A 16512-nucleotide genomic window follows, 5' to 3' on the forward strand; every position below is an offset into this window, starting at 1 on the left:
GTTATAGACACAGAAACAGCATGAAATAAAACCTGCAAGAAAGGAGGGGTCCTTTAGGGTTCTCCACCCACCTCACATTCCCACTGAGTGGTATTTTACAGGATGAACAGTTTGAATGTCCAAGCATCTCTGTAGAGGTCTACCTACTGCTTCTCCAGCTTCATTCTACAGATTTTTATGCACAGAGCTATGTACTGTATGGGCAATTCACTGGATTTTTCAAGAGGTTTGAAGCCCCTTTTGTGTGCAGCTGTGTTTTAGAACCAAGCCTGGTTCTGTAAGATCTGGTTCTGTGGTGTGAACTTTCCTGTCCTCTGCTTCTGCCTTCACAAGTAACTCAGAAATGGAGGCCAGAAAAATGGGGCCAAAAACATCCCTTTAAAAGAGCCAATCCCTTGCTGAGCCTATACCCCTAGCTAAATTTACACCCCATCAGGTAGGGAGAGTTCCATTTGGGGTACCCTTCCTTGCCCTACAGTGCTTCCCACTTGGAAAGGAAATAACAAAAAACCCTAAAACTTCACTACTCTGATGACAGCTAGAAAAGTAGTATTCCATAAAGAAAAAAATCCAAAGGCAAACTAATAGGCCTTAAGGGTACTTAAAAGTACCAGCCGCCACGAAACAACGCATACACACAACTCCCTCTCCATCTCCAGGGTGGTGTTCAGACATCGGTATTTGTAAAAGCTCCCTGGGTGACACTGATGTGTAGCCGGACTGCATTCAGAACCACTGCTTGAGCTGAATTATCTCATCCCCTTTTATTTTCTCTCCCCTGTTAACATTTATTCATTCAAATTATACTGCATAATCCTGCACCTGGTGATATCTCTTTTGCTGTGTGTGTTTCCCCAAGTAGCTTTTAAATCTGTCTTATTTTATTTCCTCCTTACGTGTCCCTAACGGTGCCTGATACACTGCTTCCCGCATCTCAGCTCTTTGCAGAAACTCAGGCGTGATCACGCTGGCTGACACCTGGCAGTAATGGGACACTCGCGGGGAGTGGGGACCTGCCAGAGTGCTGAGGGGAAGGTGCTGGGACAGTGGAGAGGTCCTTCCTGGAGGCTGAGCCCCAGTTGAGCCTTGAGCAGCAGAGGTGTCCTAACGGGCCATTCCCCAGCTGTGGTCATGTTCTCTGGGGGTTAATTTCCTAGTTCCCACCCATTTTCTGACCTTGTCTGTGCAACAATCCCGTCACCTGTGTGAGAGCTGGTGTCTACCCAGTAGTATTTTTACTTGCTAGCCTCATTCAGTTTGTGTTGTTTGAAGAACCCAGGGTCTGCATAGTTCAGCACATCATTTAACAGGGCGTAGTGTGTAGCAGAATTCTCCCCGCTTGTAGATTTTAAGTGGTCCTGTATATATACATATAGGTATATGTGCCACTTCTTTTTCTGTTCTCTCTTCTCCTGTCACTTCCAGCACATGGTTTTATGTACCATCTTATACAATAATGAGTTCAAAGTCTATTTTCAGCCCCGACCTCTCTCCTGAACCCAGGTTCGTTTGTCCAACCACCTGCTTGGAAATTTTTCTTTGGATTTCTTACAGACATCTTGGATGTGATGTATCCAGATAGGACCGTTCTTCCCTCAAACTCCCCCTGCACAGGCCAAGAACTTTTACTCTTTCTGGCTTTCTCTTCCATCTTCCACATCCAGTTCTTTTGTATATTCTGTAAAAACATATCTCAAACCTGACTGCTTCTCAACATCTTCACTGATGGTCCTAGTCACAAGCTTCTCTCACTTAGATTATTTCTATAAACTTCTAAAATACTGGGTTAAATATGGCCTTAAAATAAGCATAGACTATTTCGATATTTATTCATACATTCCATGCCCTAGCCTACGCGCGCGCGCACACACACACACACACACACACACACACACACACGTGTCTTTCTTTCTCCTTAGCTCTCTCTTTCTTTTTAGAGAACTTTAAAAAAAAAATTGAAATCATTTTAGATTTATAGAAAAGTTGAAGACAGTTGAATCCCTGCATACCCTTCCACCAATTTCCCCTAATGTTAACATCTTAATGTAACCTTAATACATTTGTCAAAATTATGAAATTGACATTAGTACATTACTATTAACTAAACACTTTATTTGGATATCACCAGGTTTTCCACTACTGTCCTGTTTATGGTTCAGAATCCAGTCTATGATCCTACATTGCATTTCGTCATCGTTCTCCTGAGTCTTCTCCAACCTGTGACGGTTTCTCAGTTGTTCCTTGTTTTTCACAACCCTGACAGTTGTTCTGTAGAATGTTCTGTAGAATGATCCTCAGTTTGGTTTTCCCCGGTACTTTTTCCAGGATGAGACTGGAGTTAAGGATTTTTAGGGAGAATGCCACAGTGGTGAAGTCTGTTCTCATGACATCGTATCAGGGGCACATGGTATCTATGATTATTGTTGGTAACATTAATGTTGGTTGGTTCAGACGGTGTCTGTCAGGTTTCTCCACTTAAAAGTTGCTACTTTTCCTTTTCCCTCCTCTGTCTTTGGAAGGGAGTCACTAAGTCCAGCCCACTCTCCAGAGGAAGAGAATTAAGCCCCACCTCTTGAAGGAGGGGATATTTTATTTGTAATATAATATTTGTAATATGATATAAGATCTCCTTTCTCTTTTAAATCATAACGTGGCCCATCAGTTAAAAAGAATAGTTCAAAGATTTCTTAAATACATGTGGCATGTGTTGCCATGTTGTTTTATTTGTGTATGTATAACTATTAAATACGTATTAAATAGTATATATTTTTTAAATTGCCATTGTGGAAATTGCTTGTACATATTAAACGTTGCAGCTGTTTCTCAACTGCCTTTATGAACGAGACAAGTTTTCTTCTCCTTTTGAGGCCAAGGCTGGCCGAGGAAAGGGGCAGGATCATTTGTTATGCTTTCTTTTCTTCCCAGACTCACAGAAATTCTCTTTCAGTATTTGAGGAATCTGTGTGTTCTCAGTCTTATCAAGAGATCACAAGAAGGTAAACAGAGTTCTTCGATTAACTTTGTCTTTATTTTCAAATGCACGTATTTGCTAGTCAACATTTTTAGAAAGGGGGCAAAGGAGATCATTTTTTCAAGCAAGTAATGATACACAGCAATTCTAAAAAATATTAGATGTCACTGAAAAATCAATATCAATGAAAATAATTTTAAAATTTTAATATTCTTAAATACACTCATGCATTTCTTTAACCTGTGATGATTAATAATCACATAGATTTTAGTTCAGATGGACACTTCTTGCCCTTTTTTCTCTCTGCCCCCTTCCCTTCTCTATTCTTAATCTGATGCTAATTTTTTACACATGTTCCAAATATACTAAGCACAAGCTTTGGTTTATGACCGGAACCAATACCACATGTCGTATCTAATTATGTAAGTATGGTTTAGTGACCTTATCCTGACATTAAGAGAATAAGGACACACACGCACAGTACCACTAGGATTGGGGCAGTAAGTGCCTTGATATTGCTCATTTGCATCCAGCCCGTGCAGTTTGATCAGTGCATGGTCCCTCCCCACACAGCAGGACAGCAGCCCCTCCTGGCTCTGTCTGCAATCGCTTAGCCCTCTTGGGATTTGCAGGCTTTTGCAGCCACTGTTCACAAGGTCTTGGCCACAGCACATTCATTTCTCTCACTTTATTACCATCGCATCTGATTCCAATTTGCTAGCAAATTGAGTTTCCAGTTCCAAGCCTGACATTCAAGCCGTCAGGTGGATTAGCTCCTCAGCCTGGTTAGCACAGACCCTGCAGGTCATTGACAGTGGCCTATTAAATGTCCTGGAACCTCGGCCGCCGTCCCGGGGAGCAGCAGTGCGGGGTTACCCACTGTGACCTTTTTTCTTGTTTAGAACTCATAATTCTAGACCTGTTGGAAGGGCTTTCTGATTAAAAACAGAGTCGGTTTTCATCCCTTATCTTGCCGTTTCAGCAGTTTCTTCTCATAGCCAGCTTACAGTCGGGTCATTTGGTGGAATATGATTGATTGAACTATTTGGGGATCATTTATTTGGCCCTTCTCCTGTTATATCTTCTGAGTGATCTGTTTGCGTACAGAACTGAAACAACATCTGACTTATTTTTTTCTGTTTTTAATGATAGCACCTCAGGTACGCCTCCTTTTCTTTTAATACTGCTGTCAGATGAACTTACTAAACAGCAGTATTTACTTATTTAATTAAGCTCTAGGCCTTTTGCTATGTAGTGGGTCTCAGTCATTTCTTTTTTTTTATTGACGTTTATTTGATTTATAATGGTGTGTTAGTTTTAGGTGTACAGCACAGTGATTCAGCTATATATATGTATTCCTTTTCAGATCAGTAATTTCTTTTTAAAAGAAACCCTCTGGTGAATGATTACTTCTAGGCAGTTCTCCTTTTCTCTTTTTTTCTTTTTTTAACCTGAATACAAACAGATTTCTCAGTGCTTGTCATAACCCAAGACACACGTAGAGACAATTACTCATTGGTGTTCTATTTACATTTCAGTTCCCAAGGAAAACTGTCTTGGTCAAAGACTTTACACTTCTCATTAGAGGCTTTAGTAAATAAAGGTATATTTATGTTTCAGAATCAGGGAGCCAACTTCAGCAAACGCTATAATTTCTTGGGGCTAATGAAGGATTAAAGAAAAACTCGAAACAAAACAAAACAAAAGCATTTCACCACTGAACCCTGCAGTCCGTGAAAAGAAAATGGCTAGCTATTGGGAGAAGGAAGAAAATACTCTGTCCCTAAAATTGTTTTTTTTTCTTCTTGCAATTAAACAGTGATCTGATTATTATAACTCTGTATCAAAATATATTTTCCAGTTAATAAGTGAGTAAAGTAATAACTTTGGATAAGTTCTATTTAAGGCAGGATCCTCCTCTGGGCTGCTGCTCTTAAGTCCATTTTTTGTAAGCGGTGATGGAGCAAATTGCATGGTTTAGAAGTAAGATGTGAGGCCACAGGCCATGACAAACATTTCAGGATCCAATAAAAATAGGGAACAGGAAAGGTGAGTTTGAAGCTGAAGGGGAAGCACCTTTCAAAAAATGATGCTTGAGCTCCTGGCAGGCAAAAAAAAAAAGATAATTATGGGAAGGAAAGCCCAAATTTAGTCAAGGCTTTCAAATTTTGAGTTAAAATAGCCAGGCGACTCATTACTTCCTATTCTTTAATTATTGTCATCAAGTAATCATTCTCGAGTGCCCGGGCTTCTGAAAGCTCCATTAGTGGGTGGAGGTATTTCTGTATCCCTTTTTGTTTGTTTGTTTGCTGGGTTATTTTGTTTTATTTTCCCATAGACTCTCTCTAGAAAGGCAGATAATGATCTTAATTTGAGATAAGTGTGAGAGCATCCTTTGAAACTATAAAGCACTATATTAATTGTTGTTGCTGTCTGGTTACCTTTTTAGAAGTTCATTAACCTACTTTTAAATATCCTTAATCATAAGTCACATTTGTTTTAAGAAATAATACCAGAAGGAAAACTTTTGCTCTGTTTCTTTTTTAAATTATAATCTTTGGTAGACATAATGTTTTGCATGAGTTTATTTCTGTTGGAGGCAAATAGTCTGATTTCACTACCCTTTTCATTTCACCTTTCACTTAATTATAATTCTGCAAAATTTCTCCTCCTCCTTCTGTTTCCTTTTTGGATAAGTTCTTTGGTTGCTCAGATTTCCCTTACCCTCAATTATAGGGTCACGTAGCTCAACTCAGTATTTGACTGTCACTGCTTTGGGAGGATTGATGTCTTTTCTGCTCTGGAATTTAGGTAAACAGGGTTTGTACGTCAAATACAGTGTATAAAGGGAACAATGTCAGAAGGGATCCAGCATAAAATAATTACACTAAAATCTTTTCAGTATAGAAAATGCCAAATCAAGCATAGTAAGGATGATACATTTTATGTTACCTGTTTGGTGTCCTAGTAGTCTAAGGTTAATGTAGCATCTCATATACATGTTTCGTTTTTTCTTTTGCAGAAGGAGCTGAGTCTCCCCAGAAGAGGAAGTCTGTAAGTAGAATAATTTCTTTATTGATTCATTTGTATTCTGGGATACAGTTTGTAATGTCATTATTCTCTGACTCGTTAGATTTTCAATGGCAATCAGAAGATTAATGATAATCAACTGAATTAAGAAAACACAAAGCTTTGCATTTATTTATAAATGTTAAATATTAATGATTTCAAGATAAGTTGAAGAAAGTTTCCAGGGTTCCTTATGGGCATTATAAGCCAAAATGCATATTTATTCCTGGGATAATCTTTTTTTTTTTTAATTTTACTTTATTTGTTTATTTATTTTTATACAGCAGGTTATTCCTGGGAGAATCTTAAATTTAAAAATTCTATTATGTAATCAAGCAAAAACATTATTTGGTCTGTAGATAGTTTAAAATGATCTGACTAAAGAATTAGTGCTTATCTACATGATCTGGAATTCTATGATCTTTATACTATGAATTTTATGCAGAGTAAATGATATACTTTTGCCTCTGAATTGATGAAGACTTTGCATCAGCTAAACTTTCTATTAGATCTAGACCTTACTGCACCGATTCATGTAATGCTCTTATATTAAAATAGCAAATTTGTGAACATTGACTTGATTTCTTTATAGTATGTTTCCACCTTTTATTTTTAAGGCTGATAATATATTTGCATAAATCATAGTTTTTTGCATCAGCAAGTTGCAGAATGAAGTTAATTGCCTTTAATATTCTACTAAGGTACAGTTACTATCAACTAGTACTGTGTAAGGGCTGATCTGGAAATATTTGGATTTGGTGTCTGGTTTATGCTGAGTTTAGTGGATGGGGCAATGTCCTTTTAAAACAATAAGTCTAATATTTAAGATAAATTCATGCAAATCTCAACTTGGAGGATTAGAAACGTATGTGGTGACTGTTGTAAGAATTCATTCTTTTGACTCAATTTTGGGAAATTTCAGTCTTTGCGTCTAGGAACCAAAACTTCGTGAACCATGAACATTTTATTGCTCTCCATTTTGGTCTGTACTTTTTTAGTTGCCAGGAGAACACTGGATCATTATTCTTGGAGAACGTGCCTAAATAAATTTTCACTCGCTCCCAGCTTACATCTCTGGACACTACAGGTTAATGGCCTAATAGTTTAGCATCGGAAATGTCCTTAGAATGAAAACCTTCCAATCTCCTGCATTAAGATTAGGACTCTTTTGCCTAGACTTGTAAAAGTTTAAACTTTTTGATATTTCCCAACATGATGAGAAATCAGAAACAAGAAAAACAGAAATATCTACATAAAATATCTTTGTAGACAAAAATCTCTTTTCCTTCATAATTTTGTATGCTTAAAGCATCTTAGGCTTGTCTTGTATACTTTATTTAAGAACTTTAGAACTTTAGTCAGAGCTTCCTTTTAGCCTTTATGATAAATGGTGCTTTTTTTTTTCCTGTTTAAGTTAGTATGTTTCCTATAAATTATTATTACAATAATGTTAGTTAGCAAAGTAGATTCCTTATACCTACTGAAGGGCCATATCTCCTTTTGCGCTTGTGTAAGTCTCAATTCTGTTCATGTTAGCTGATAGCCATGAGTTGATAGGGGAAATACATGGTAAGGAAAATATTTAAATTTCTCTGTTTGAGAGCATGGACTCTTTAATAAAAAAAAAAAAGTGATGATGGCATCAGTTTGTTTGGAGTACATGCTTTGAATACTTAGTAAGATAGAATTACATTTAAGCCAATTAAAATCCCCTCCTAATAAAAATCAGTTGCTCTATCAATCAGATGATGGGAATAAAAATCATATATATATATATATATATATGTCAACATAAATCTACCTTTTTAAGTGAATTTTGGAAAACTTAATAATTGCAAGTAAAGCAAACAAGAAATAAACATGCTATTTTTAAATTTTCTATTAAATACAAGTATTCCCCAAAGAATTAATGACTATGACATAGATGTTCTGGGATGTAATGCCACTCTGAGTTTTCAGTGACCACCACACAGGATGCCAGTCATTACTCTCCTCATGCAAGGTTCTTTTATGACTTTGAGAAAAAGAAAATACTTATAAGATAAATGCTCAAGTGATTTTAATACAAATCTGATGAAGAAGAGCACAGGTGTGTTTTTATTAGGTACGGGTGCTAGCCCGCATCATGGTACCTGATCATTAAACCTGTTAACACTTCCTCTGTCTATTTACTGCATAAATGCTTTCAAGTCTTTTATTACCTTCTCCCAGAAAGATTGAGGATTTGATCCTGCTCTTCTGTTGAGTTGTATTTCCATGTCAACAGCAAGCAACTGTGCAATGTGATGTATTCCTCATTGTCTATGGTACCCGGCAATGCGACTGAACTTGTCAGAGGGGGTGTACCTTCAGAAAAGCTGTGCTCTTGGAAGAAGGCACCTGATTTTGTTATATCTGCCACTTTTAATGTGTATGCCTTGAAGGGTAATATTTTAAAAATGCACTTTCATCATTCAGACACATAGATTTATCATATTTTTAAAAAATTTTAGTATTGTCTATAAAAAATTTTAAGTAAGCTTATAGACAATGTTTGTCTGGAATCATGTGATAAAAACATATTTGTTATATAAAGCATGTATATATTATATAACAGTTAAAGCCTTTACAAATAAAAGAACACAGAAAATAGGCTTTTCTTTTTATTACTAATTGAAAAGGATAAAAAAGCAACCTATATTCTTTCTAGAAAAAAAGTAATCCAGATCCCCACTAATTTGTAATTTACGATCATTTTCTCAAGGAATAATTTGAAGTCTGTGTTTCACATGTGTTTTAAAAGGTTGCAAAGACAATGATGTGGCTTTTCTTTTTTTAATGGTGCAAAGGTCAGCAGACAAGAGAGATCAAGGGAACTTCTTTCTAGACCTGATGTTACTAAAAAACCAAGTGACCCCGGATCAGTTTTCCAGAGGCTCTTCCAGCCCTTTACCAACTTCAAGGTCCCAAATCCCGTTTCTACTCTGGCTCCCTGTATGGGTGGATTTTAGCTAGCTGTCTTCTCCTTACAAAGAGTAGCCATTTTCCCAGATTCTTCTAGCATGTTCTTGTCTTTCTCCTTGGAACAAAAGTTGCCATACTCTCTGCTCCCTTTCCTCTCAGCTACCTGTCAAAATCTGTATATCCTTTGAATAAATTATGATACAGTCATACAATGAAATACTGTATGGCGGGTAGGATGATTGAACTAAAGAAGATGTGTCAACAAGTATAATTGTAAAAAACAAACAATGCTGAGGAAAAGTTAAAAGCAAATTCCAAATACAAGACATTTATCTTGTAAAATTTCTAACAGCGAATCTAAACTGTCCATATTTATTAAAAAGTTCCTAGTGTTGTGGGTCCCTTAACTAGTTTTTTGAACTTGGGTCCTAAAATGACATTTCTAAGTGGCAAAGCTCTCTGGGTGGTGGTTGTTTTCTGACAGGGAAAGTGGAAAAAGGGTAAAAGCCCAAGGTGTGAGCTAATGGATGGTTCAGAGCAAAACCAAGGTCCCCTTTAATTTTAAAGGACCCCCTCATGTTTTGTTAATTGCTCAAATAAACAGCTCTCTAGTACAGAGGGAGCTTCTTTTCTTCTCGGAATTCCCTGGAGAGAGGGGCAGGAAATTGGCTGGGGCCAGCTCCCTTGCCTCCTCCAATGTTGATTTTTAATGATCTTTAAACCCCCCCCCCCAAGCCCCCTGCACAGAGAATGTAACTGCAGTATCTCTTCTTAGCAAGTAAATTCTCCTTGCTACCCAAAATTAAAATAGCCTTTCTTCTATGTCTTTTAATTGTGAGCATGAGTGCATTGTTTCATGGAGCCCTGTAGTTCAGGGATCGGTAGGACTATCTGCAGTTACCACTTTATTTCAGTAGAACAGTGACTGACATCTGGTCAGTTAGTTTCTTGGCTTTATGTTGTTTGGCCACACATCTAGCAGCAGAAACCCAAAGCACGGAAGGCCTGGAGAAGTATGTTTCTGCGTGCTGAGGAATTTCTGGGAGTATTGAAAGTATTAGAAGTAATTTAGGGGGCTTCCCTGGTGGTGCAGTGGTTGAGAGTCCGTCTGCCGATGCAGGGAACACGGGTTCGTGCCCCGGTCCGGGAAGATCCCACATGCCGCGGAGCGGCTGGGCCCGTGAGCCATGGCCGCTGAGCCTGCATGTCCGGAGCCTGTGCTCCGCAACGGGAGAGGCCACAACAGTGAGAGGCCCGCGTACCGCAAAAAAAAAAAAAAAGTAATTTAGGAGTCTTCTCGGTTTAATTTCAATTTCTCAACCTAGCAGCAATACTAGTGTTTCGCAACTATTTCTCTCCATAGAGTTTTGTCCCTTCTCCATTCCCCTTTTCCTTTTATCATTATTCTGAAATGGTTGGGGTCTAGTAGGGCTGGCCACGGACTACGTAGGGTGAGGTGCTGCTGGCATATAATGGTTTCAGGTGTGCTAGGAGGTCCATCTTCCTCTCCACAAAGAAAACAGGCATCTTAAAACACACTTACCACAGTGCCAGACATCCATTCAGTTGGATCTGTAAGAACTGAAGTTCATTCAGTTGGATATTAAAGGTCTTTTCTCCTCCGCGTCTCATTGAAATGTACATACCTTTGGGCACGGGTGTTGCTGAGCTGCATTTAGCACAGCAGAACGGGAGTCATTAATGGGATGCTTCTGGTGGTCTGGCGACAGACAAGGAGAGCTGTTGTCAAGAACCATTTTGCCACATGGATAAGTTAACAAGTATATGAAAAAGGTGATAAACTTGTCTCACGTCTTTCCCATATTGTCTCTCTTGGGCAGGAGCAGGAAAGGGTGTTTGGGTGGGATGGAAGAATGGAGTGAGCCACAGAGGGAGAGAGTGTTGTCACAGTGCCTAGGATGACAGAGGCAGAGGACCCCGAGGGTTACTGGAAGCTTCTGGGTGGAGCGGGGCCTGCTGGACTCAGAAGACAGTTTGTCTCATTGTAATTAGATTGAACTGGGTGCACTGGATTAGGATATTTCTTAGGTTGAAATTCCTCATTTTGAGACGAGATAGGAAGTGACCTTCTGTGTAATTGGAGAGGCTCACGTGGATGTCATTGGCATCTGTAGGTGTGTGTATTTTTCAAAAAGAAGACGTATGTTCGGGCCAGTTGTATTTCAGCCAGAGCATGCTGCCTTGATGGGCTGTTTAGAAAAGCAGTTTGAGTAAAATGAGGTTATTTCTAGAATGCAAGGAGAGGCAATCACCTTGGTTTTACAACGGAGTCAAATTAGATTTACGAGATTTTCAGTAAGGTGAAGGTAACATTTTCTGAAAGAGAGGGAAAGGGCTTAATTCAAGCAAAATAAAGGGCATGTAAACTGTATTTGGATAAGTTTTAAAATAAATTTAGTTTTCTTCTTAGTACATTCTTCCCTCCTACCCCTACAAATATTGAAACAACAAGAATTCAAAATGCCTATCGTTGAAGCCAAATGGAAGTCCAGTGTCATTTTGAATGTTAGAAACCCAGCAACAAAATGAAGAAAAAATTGAGTGTTGCATCTGAATTAGCATTTAAAGTGGCATGTTTATATAAAAGCAGAATGGTGTAATATATCCTGAGAGTAAAGAGAGGATTTCAGACTGTGAAAGAATGTCAATTGCATTTATATATTCATCGAATAGCCAGTTTGGTATTTGGTATGTATTTGCAGCATCCTGTATCACGCCTGCATTCATCTTCTGTGAGGGGGCTGGGGGGAGGAGACCTGGGAGATAGAAACAATGTAGGATCGATCTTCTCACCTTTGAAAATTATTAGGAAGACCTTAGTTTTGCTCCGTGGGAGGGAGAGTTGGGTCGCCTAGGGAGGTTTATCAAAATACGTGTGTGCGCGCGCGCGCACACACATTTCCAAATACACTTGGGAGTACAAATCAGAATCTGCGCGTATGTGCATTGGGGGCAGAGGCAGGGGGAGCACCGAGGCTTGTGGACTTTCAGCCCATTCTCAGGGTGAATCTAAAATGCCACCCCTAGATGAGAACTGCTGTTCTCAGGAGAGCATCAGGGTGTGTGTAATGGCAAAGCGGGCTTCTGGATGTCCAAAGGCATGAGGGTAAATTCTCTATTTCATATTTCTCAGAATGACTTTATAGCAAGCCTGAGTCAGACAGGAATTTGGAGACTTTTTCAGTGAGCATCTTTTCAGCAAGCCTTGTGGAGGGTGGCCCACTGCAGCAGGTGGGTGCCTGCACTTTCTCACTAAAAGCCACCTTCTCAGGTCTGTTATTCAGTAGGCATTTCAGAGTCACACGGCCTGGGTTCAATCCTACCTCTGCTGTTTAACCAGCCTGTGACCTTCAGAAGGTTACTTAACCTCTATGTGTCTCTGTTTCCTCATCCATAAAAGTATGTATGCAGGGCTTCCCTGGTGGCGTAGTGGTTGAGAGTCCGCCTGCCAATGCAGGCGACACGGGTTCGTGCCCCGGTTCGGGAAGATCCCACATGCCGCAGAGCGGCTGGGCCCGTGAGCCATGGCCGCTGAGCCTGCGTGTCCGGAGCCTGTGCTCCGCAACGGGAGAGGCCACAACAGTGAGAGGCCCGCGTACTGGGAAAAAAAAAAAAAAAAAAAGTATGTATGCTATTCTATCCTGGAATGTTTTGAGGATTAAATTAGTTAATATCTGTAAAATGTTTATAACCGTGCCTGGCATGCAGTAAGCTCTATGTAAGTATTTTATTAAATAAAACACAATGGGAATTAAGGCCCCCCTCCGACTTATTTTTGTCCAATAACATTAGGCAAAAGACTGCCAGTAGGCTGAGGAAGCTCCCTTAAAGCCAGATTATTTGAGTAGCATTTTCTGGGGTGGGGGGACAACTTTGTTTACCAGCCCTTCCATCAGGGGAGAGGTGTTACATAGGGTGGCTGAACCCCGTGTCCTTGGGTAGATCTTTCCTGTGTCCCTCCACAGTCAACACTGGTATCAGGAGGTTTCTAGGTGTGTGAGGGAGACAGACCCCACACATGTTGTGTATCATGAAGCTGAGAGGGAACTCCCTGTGCTCAGTGGCCCCTCTTCTAGAATAATCCATCACTAGAAACCTGCCCATCCTTCTCAACATAGTATATAGGTTACTTCTTGAAACTGTGTTTTGAGACAGACAGGTACTGAGGAAAATGAAGTGGGATATTATAGATGTCCACTTAGAAAAGTTTAATCCTGGGATTTCAGAGCTGGAAGAAACCTTAACAGAAAATTAATTTTAAATACCTTTGTTTGGTAAGTGAAGAACCAACAACTCGGAGGACTTGAGATTTGCTTGTGCTCAGACTGTTTCTTCACTGTGAACTGTGGCCACAGTTTAGGGGTCCCACCCACCAGCGAATGGAAAGCAAATTTTCCTTCTTCAGGGCAATACATTTGAGTTAGAAAAAGATAATGAGCAAGGGTGTGGTAGCGTTTTGTTCTATAAAGACATGAATTACAGCATCGACATCCACAGTATGGGTCATGTAAAGGGTAGACCTCACAGAGTACACTTGACTTCACCCTGCTCGTCATGGTTTCTTTGAACATTTTGGAAAGCATGGCCTCAAACTCTTCTTAAGAGTTTACACTTAAAACTGCAACCAGAGGGAAAACCTTGTCACATACCAGCACCACCAGGATACTGAGTTTACTCAGACTTGTAATGAGACTAGTGATGGCTGCACTGGTGGGTACGGCAGTCCCCACTGTGGTAACTGGCAGTCCCCAAAGGAGCCCATCGCCCAGTGAGACATGTGAGCAGGGCAGCTGAATTCTGTATTGTTCTCCTGACCCTGTTGTATAGTAAGTCGGGCTCTCTGAGGGGAACCGTCGAGGTCGGTTGTGGCTAGAAGATTTTGCTCATGTCTTGGTGTTCCTCCTTAGAATCTCTACTTTTTCCTCTGCCATTCTGACTCCTGAGAATTAGAAACCCCGCTCTTTGACTCTTTGTGGCAGCTGACTGTCAAACGTAAGTGACTGGGGGGAAAATATCCTAGGGTTTCCTTCTCTGTTTTTCGGCAGTAGAGGCCTCAGCTTCTAAGAATTCTGGCAGGTCATCTCTTTCATCTGAATACACATGCCTTGTCTTTGAACATGTTGTTATATAAAGTCACCTCTTCTGGGATGAAGACGAGGATTAGGGCTTTTCCATGCTTCTGTGTTGGAACGTAAGACGTGCCCCATAGAACATGCCAGTGCTCTACCCCTCTCTTCCCAGTGGCCTCTGGACTCTGCTTCACCTCAGACATCACCCAGGTATCTTTTGACTCATAGCATAAGAAAATTGTATGCAGACAGTTCTGTAAATACAATTGCATGAGAAGAAAATGTTTTATTAAGTATATTCTATGGGGCTTCCCTGGTGGCGCAGTGGTTGAGAGTCCGCCTGCCGATGCAGGGGACACGGGTTCGTGCCCCGATCCGGGAAGATCCGACATGCCGCGGAGCGGCTGGGCCCGTGAGCAATGGCCGCTGAGCCTGCGCGTCCGGAGCCTGTGCTCCGCAACGGGAGAGGCTACAACGGTGAGAGGCCCGCGTACCGCCAAAAAAAAGAGTATATTCTATGAATTTTATCGGCATGTGGAAACGGGTGCCTAGCATGGAAGGGTAAATTAAAATTTTTTTTTAAGAATGAAAATTCTAATGATACTAAATTTAAATAGGCATAATATATCGAGGGGAAGAATTTTTAAATGCCCCTTTTCTAGAACTATAAAGTAATCTTTCAAGAAGTATTTGCCTGTTTTGTAGATGCTTAGGTGAAATTGTTCTTCCCTATTAGAAAATATTAATTTGGTCTAGGCGTTGTGCTTTTCACTGTGCAGGAAAAATGATTTCTAACTTCTGTCGTGTCCTAGAGATCAGTGAGATTAACCTCGTGGTGACATTAGCCCTGGTTGCTGAGCTCCTACTAAACCCCGATTTTCCAATGCTGATTCTACTGTTACTGGTGGTGGAGGTGTGTGCTTTTACTTGGGAAGGTCGGCTTTGAGGCAGAGGTTGTCTTTTGGATTTATTTGTATTTTTCAAAAACCGAGGAGGGCATTTTCTTGGAGAAGTTGGCACCCTCTGACATCCCCGTGTCACTGCTGTGGAACAAAGGATGTTTACTGCAGGGGCAGTGGGGGACGTCCCCCTGGGCTGGCAGTGGGTCCAAGGGAGGGAGTGGGCTGCTTTCCCGGGCTTCCCTTGGTCTCTCGGCCAAGAGGATTTGCTCTGCATGGGGCGTATGAGTGAGTTCACCAGGGGTTTGGTATTTCAGGGTGTAAAGAATAGTGTTTAGTATCTTAGCAAATCAAGAATCAATTACCTGGGAGAGTAAGCAGAAGGTTTTTTAATGTCTATGATAAATTAGTTTAAACTCTAAAACCAGTCCTTGTGGATTAAGGAAGCCCTTGGAAGCCGTGGAGTATATTTTTAAAATGCACTTGACATCATACACTGAAATGAAATTAATAGATCAGTACATGGTTTCATGTCTTAGGGGAACAACGGTGGCTTTTTTTAGCTGGGATTCTAAGGTATTACCAATTTGTATGTAAATGCAGTTGATTCTGGTAGAATCATGGGGAAAAATAATGTCATCAAACATCTGTTAAAAAGCATGTTACTTAATTATTATCTCTGAGATTTCAGGCCACTTGGCTCTATTCTAATTTTTTTTTTTGCTGGAAGATGTTGGTTGGACACATCCTTAAGATCACAGCAGGGGGTGGTGATGGTGGTGGTTATATGGGGAGATACTTAAAAGGAGAATTAAAGCAAACATAGTTCAGATCGGTACTTCTCAAGGCTCTGTGTAGTCTCTTCCCACCCATGGACCTTTTATCTACTGTTTAACATCACCTAGGCTGTATTATGTTAAGTACCCAGGAATTGTGAATTCTATTTGTATTAAACCACAAAAGAAATTAAAACAACAAAACCACTTCCTCTTATGAAATCCCATGTATAGCATGAACCAATTTAGGGTGTCCCAACAGCAGCATAACCCTACATGGTCTAGCAGTTAATGTTTTCCCCAACAACTAACAGTGCTCCTCTCTCCCCTTTAAAAAAAAGAAAGAAAAAGCTTGATTGACCTATAATTGGCATACCATAAATTGCACTTAAAATACACAATATCATAAATTGACATATATGTATATTCACACCTGTGAAACAGACTCCATAGCGAAGGTATTGAAATATCCATCTCCTCCAGAAGTTTCCTCTTACCGATTTGTAATTGCTACCTCCTCCCAGCCCTCACATGCCCAATCAGACAGGTACTAATATTTTCCAACCCTAAAGATTAGTTTGCATTTCCTAAAATTTTAAATGAAAGGAACAGTACCGTTCGTACCCTTTTTTGTCTGGTTTATTTCACTTGGCATAATTATTTTGAGATTCAGCTCTATTGTAGCGTATGTTAATAGTTCCTTACTTTTATTTCTAAGTAATATCCTATTGGTGGATATACCATAGTTTGATTATCCGTCCACT

The 16512-nt window shown here is 40.0% G+C and overlaps 1 protein-coding gene across 6 annotated transcripts in view; it reads left to right on the forward strand.

The window, feature by feature from the left end:
• MAST4 (microtubule associated serine/threonine kinase family member 4) overlaps positions 1–16512 on the forward strand; it is a gene marked incomplete at its 5' end in the record, with an annotated part of 568435 nt that overhangs the window by 299021 nt on the left and 252902 nt on the right. For all 6 annotated transcript variants that reach the window (XM_079916426.1, XM_079916429.1, XM_079916428.1 and 3 more), the window contains one exon: positions 5994–6025. In XM_079916426.1, coding sequence (XP_079772552.1) covers positions 5994–6025 — 32 coding nt within the window. The remainder of the gene's footprint in view (positions 1–5993; positions 6026–16512) is intronic.

This window comes from Stenella coeruleoalba, assembly GCF_951394435.1.
Source record: "Stenella coeruleoalba genome assembly, chromosome: 3".
Classification (NCBI taxonomy): Eukaryota; Metazoa; Chordata; class Mammalia; order Artiodactyla; family Delphinidae; genus Stenella; species Stenella coeruleoalba.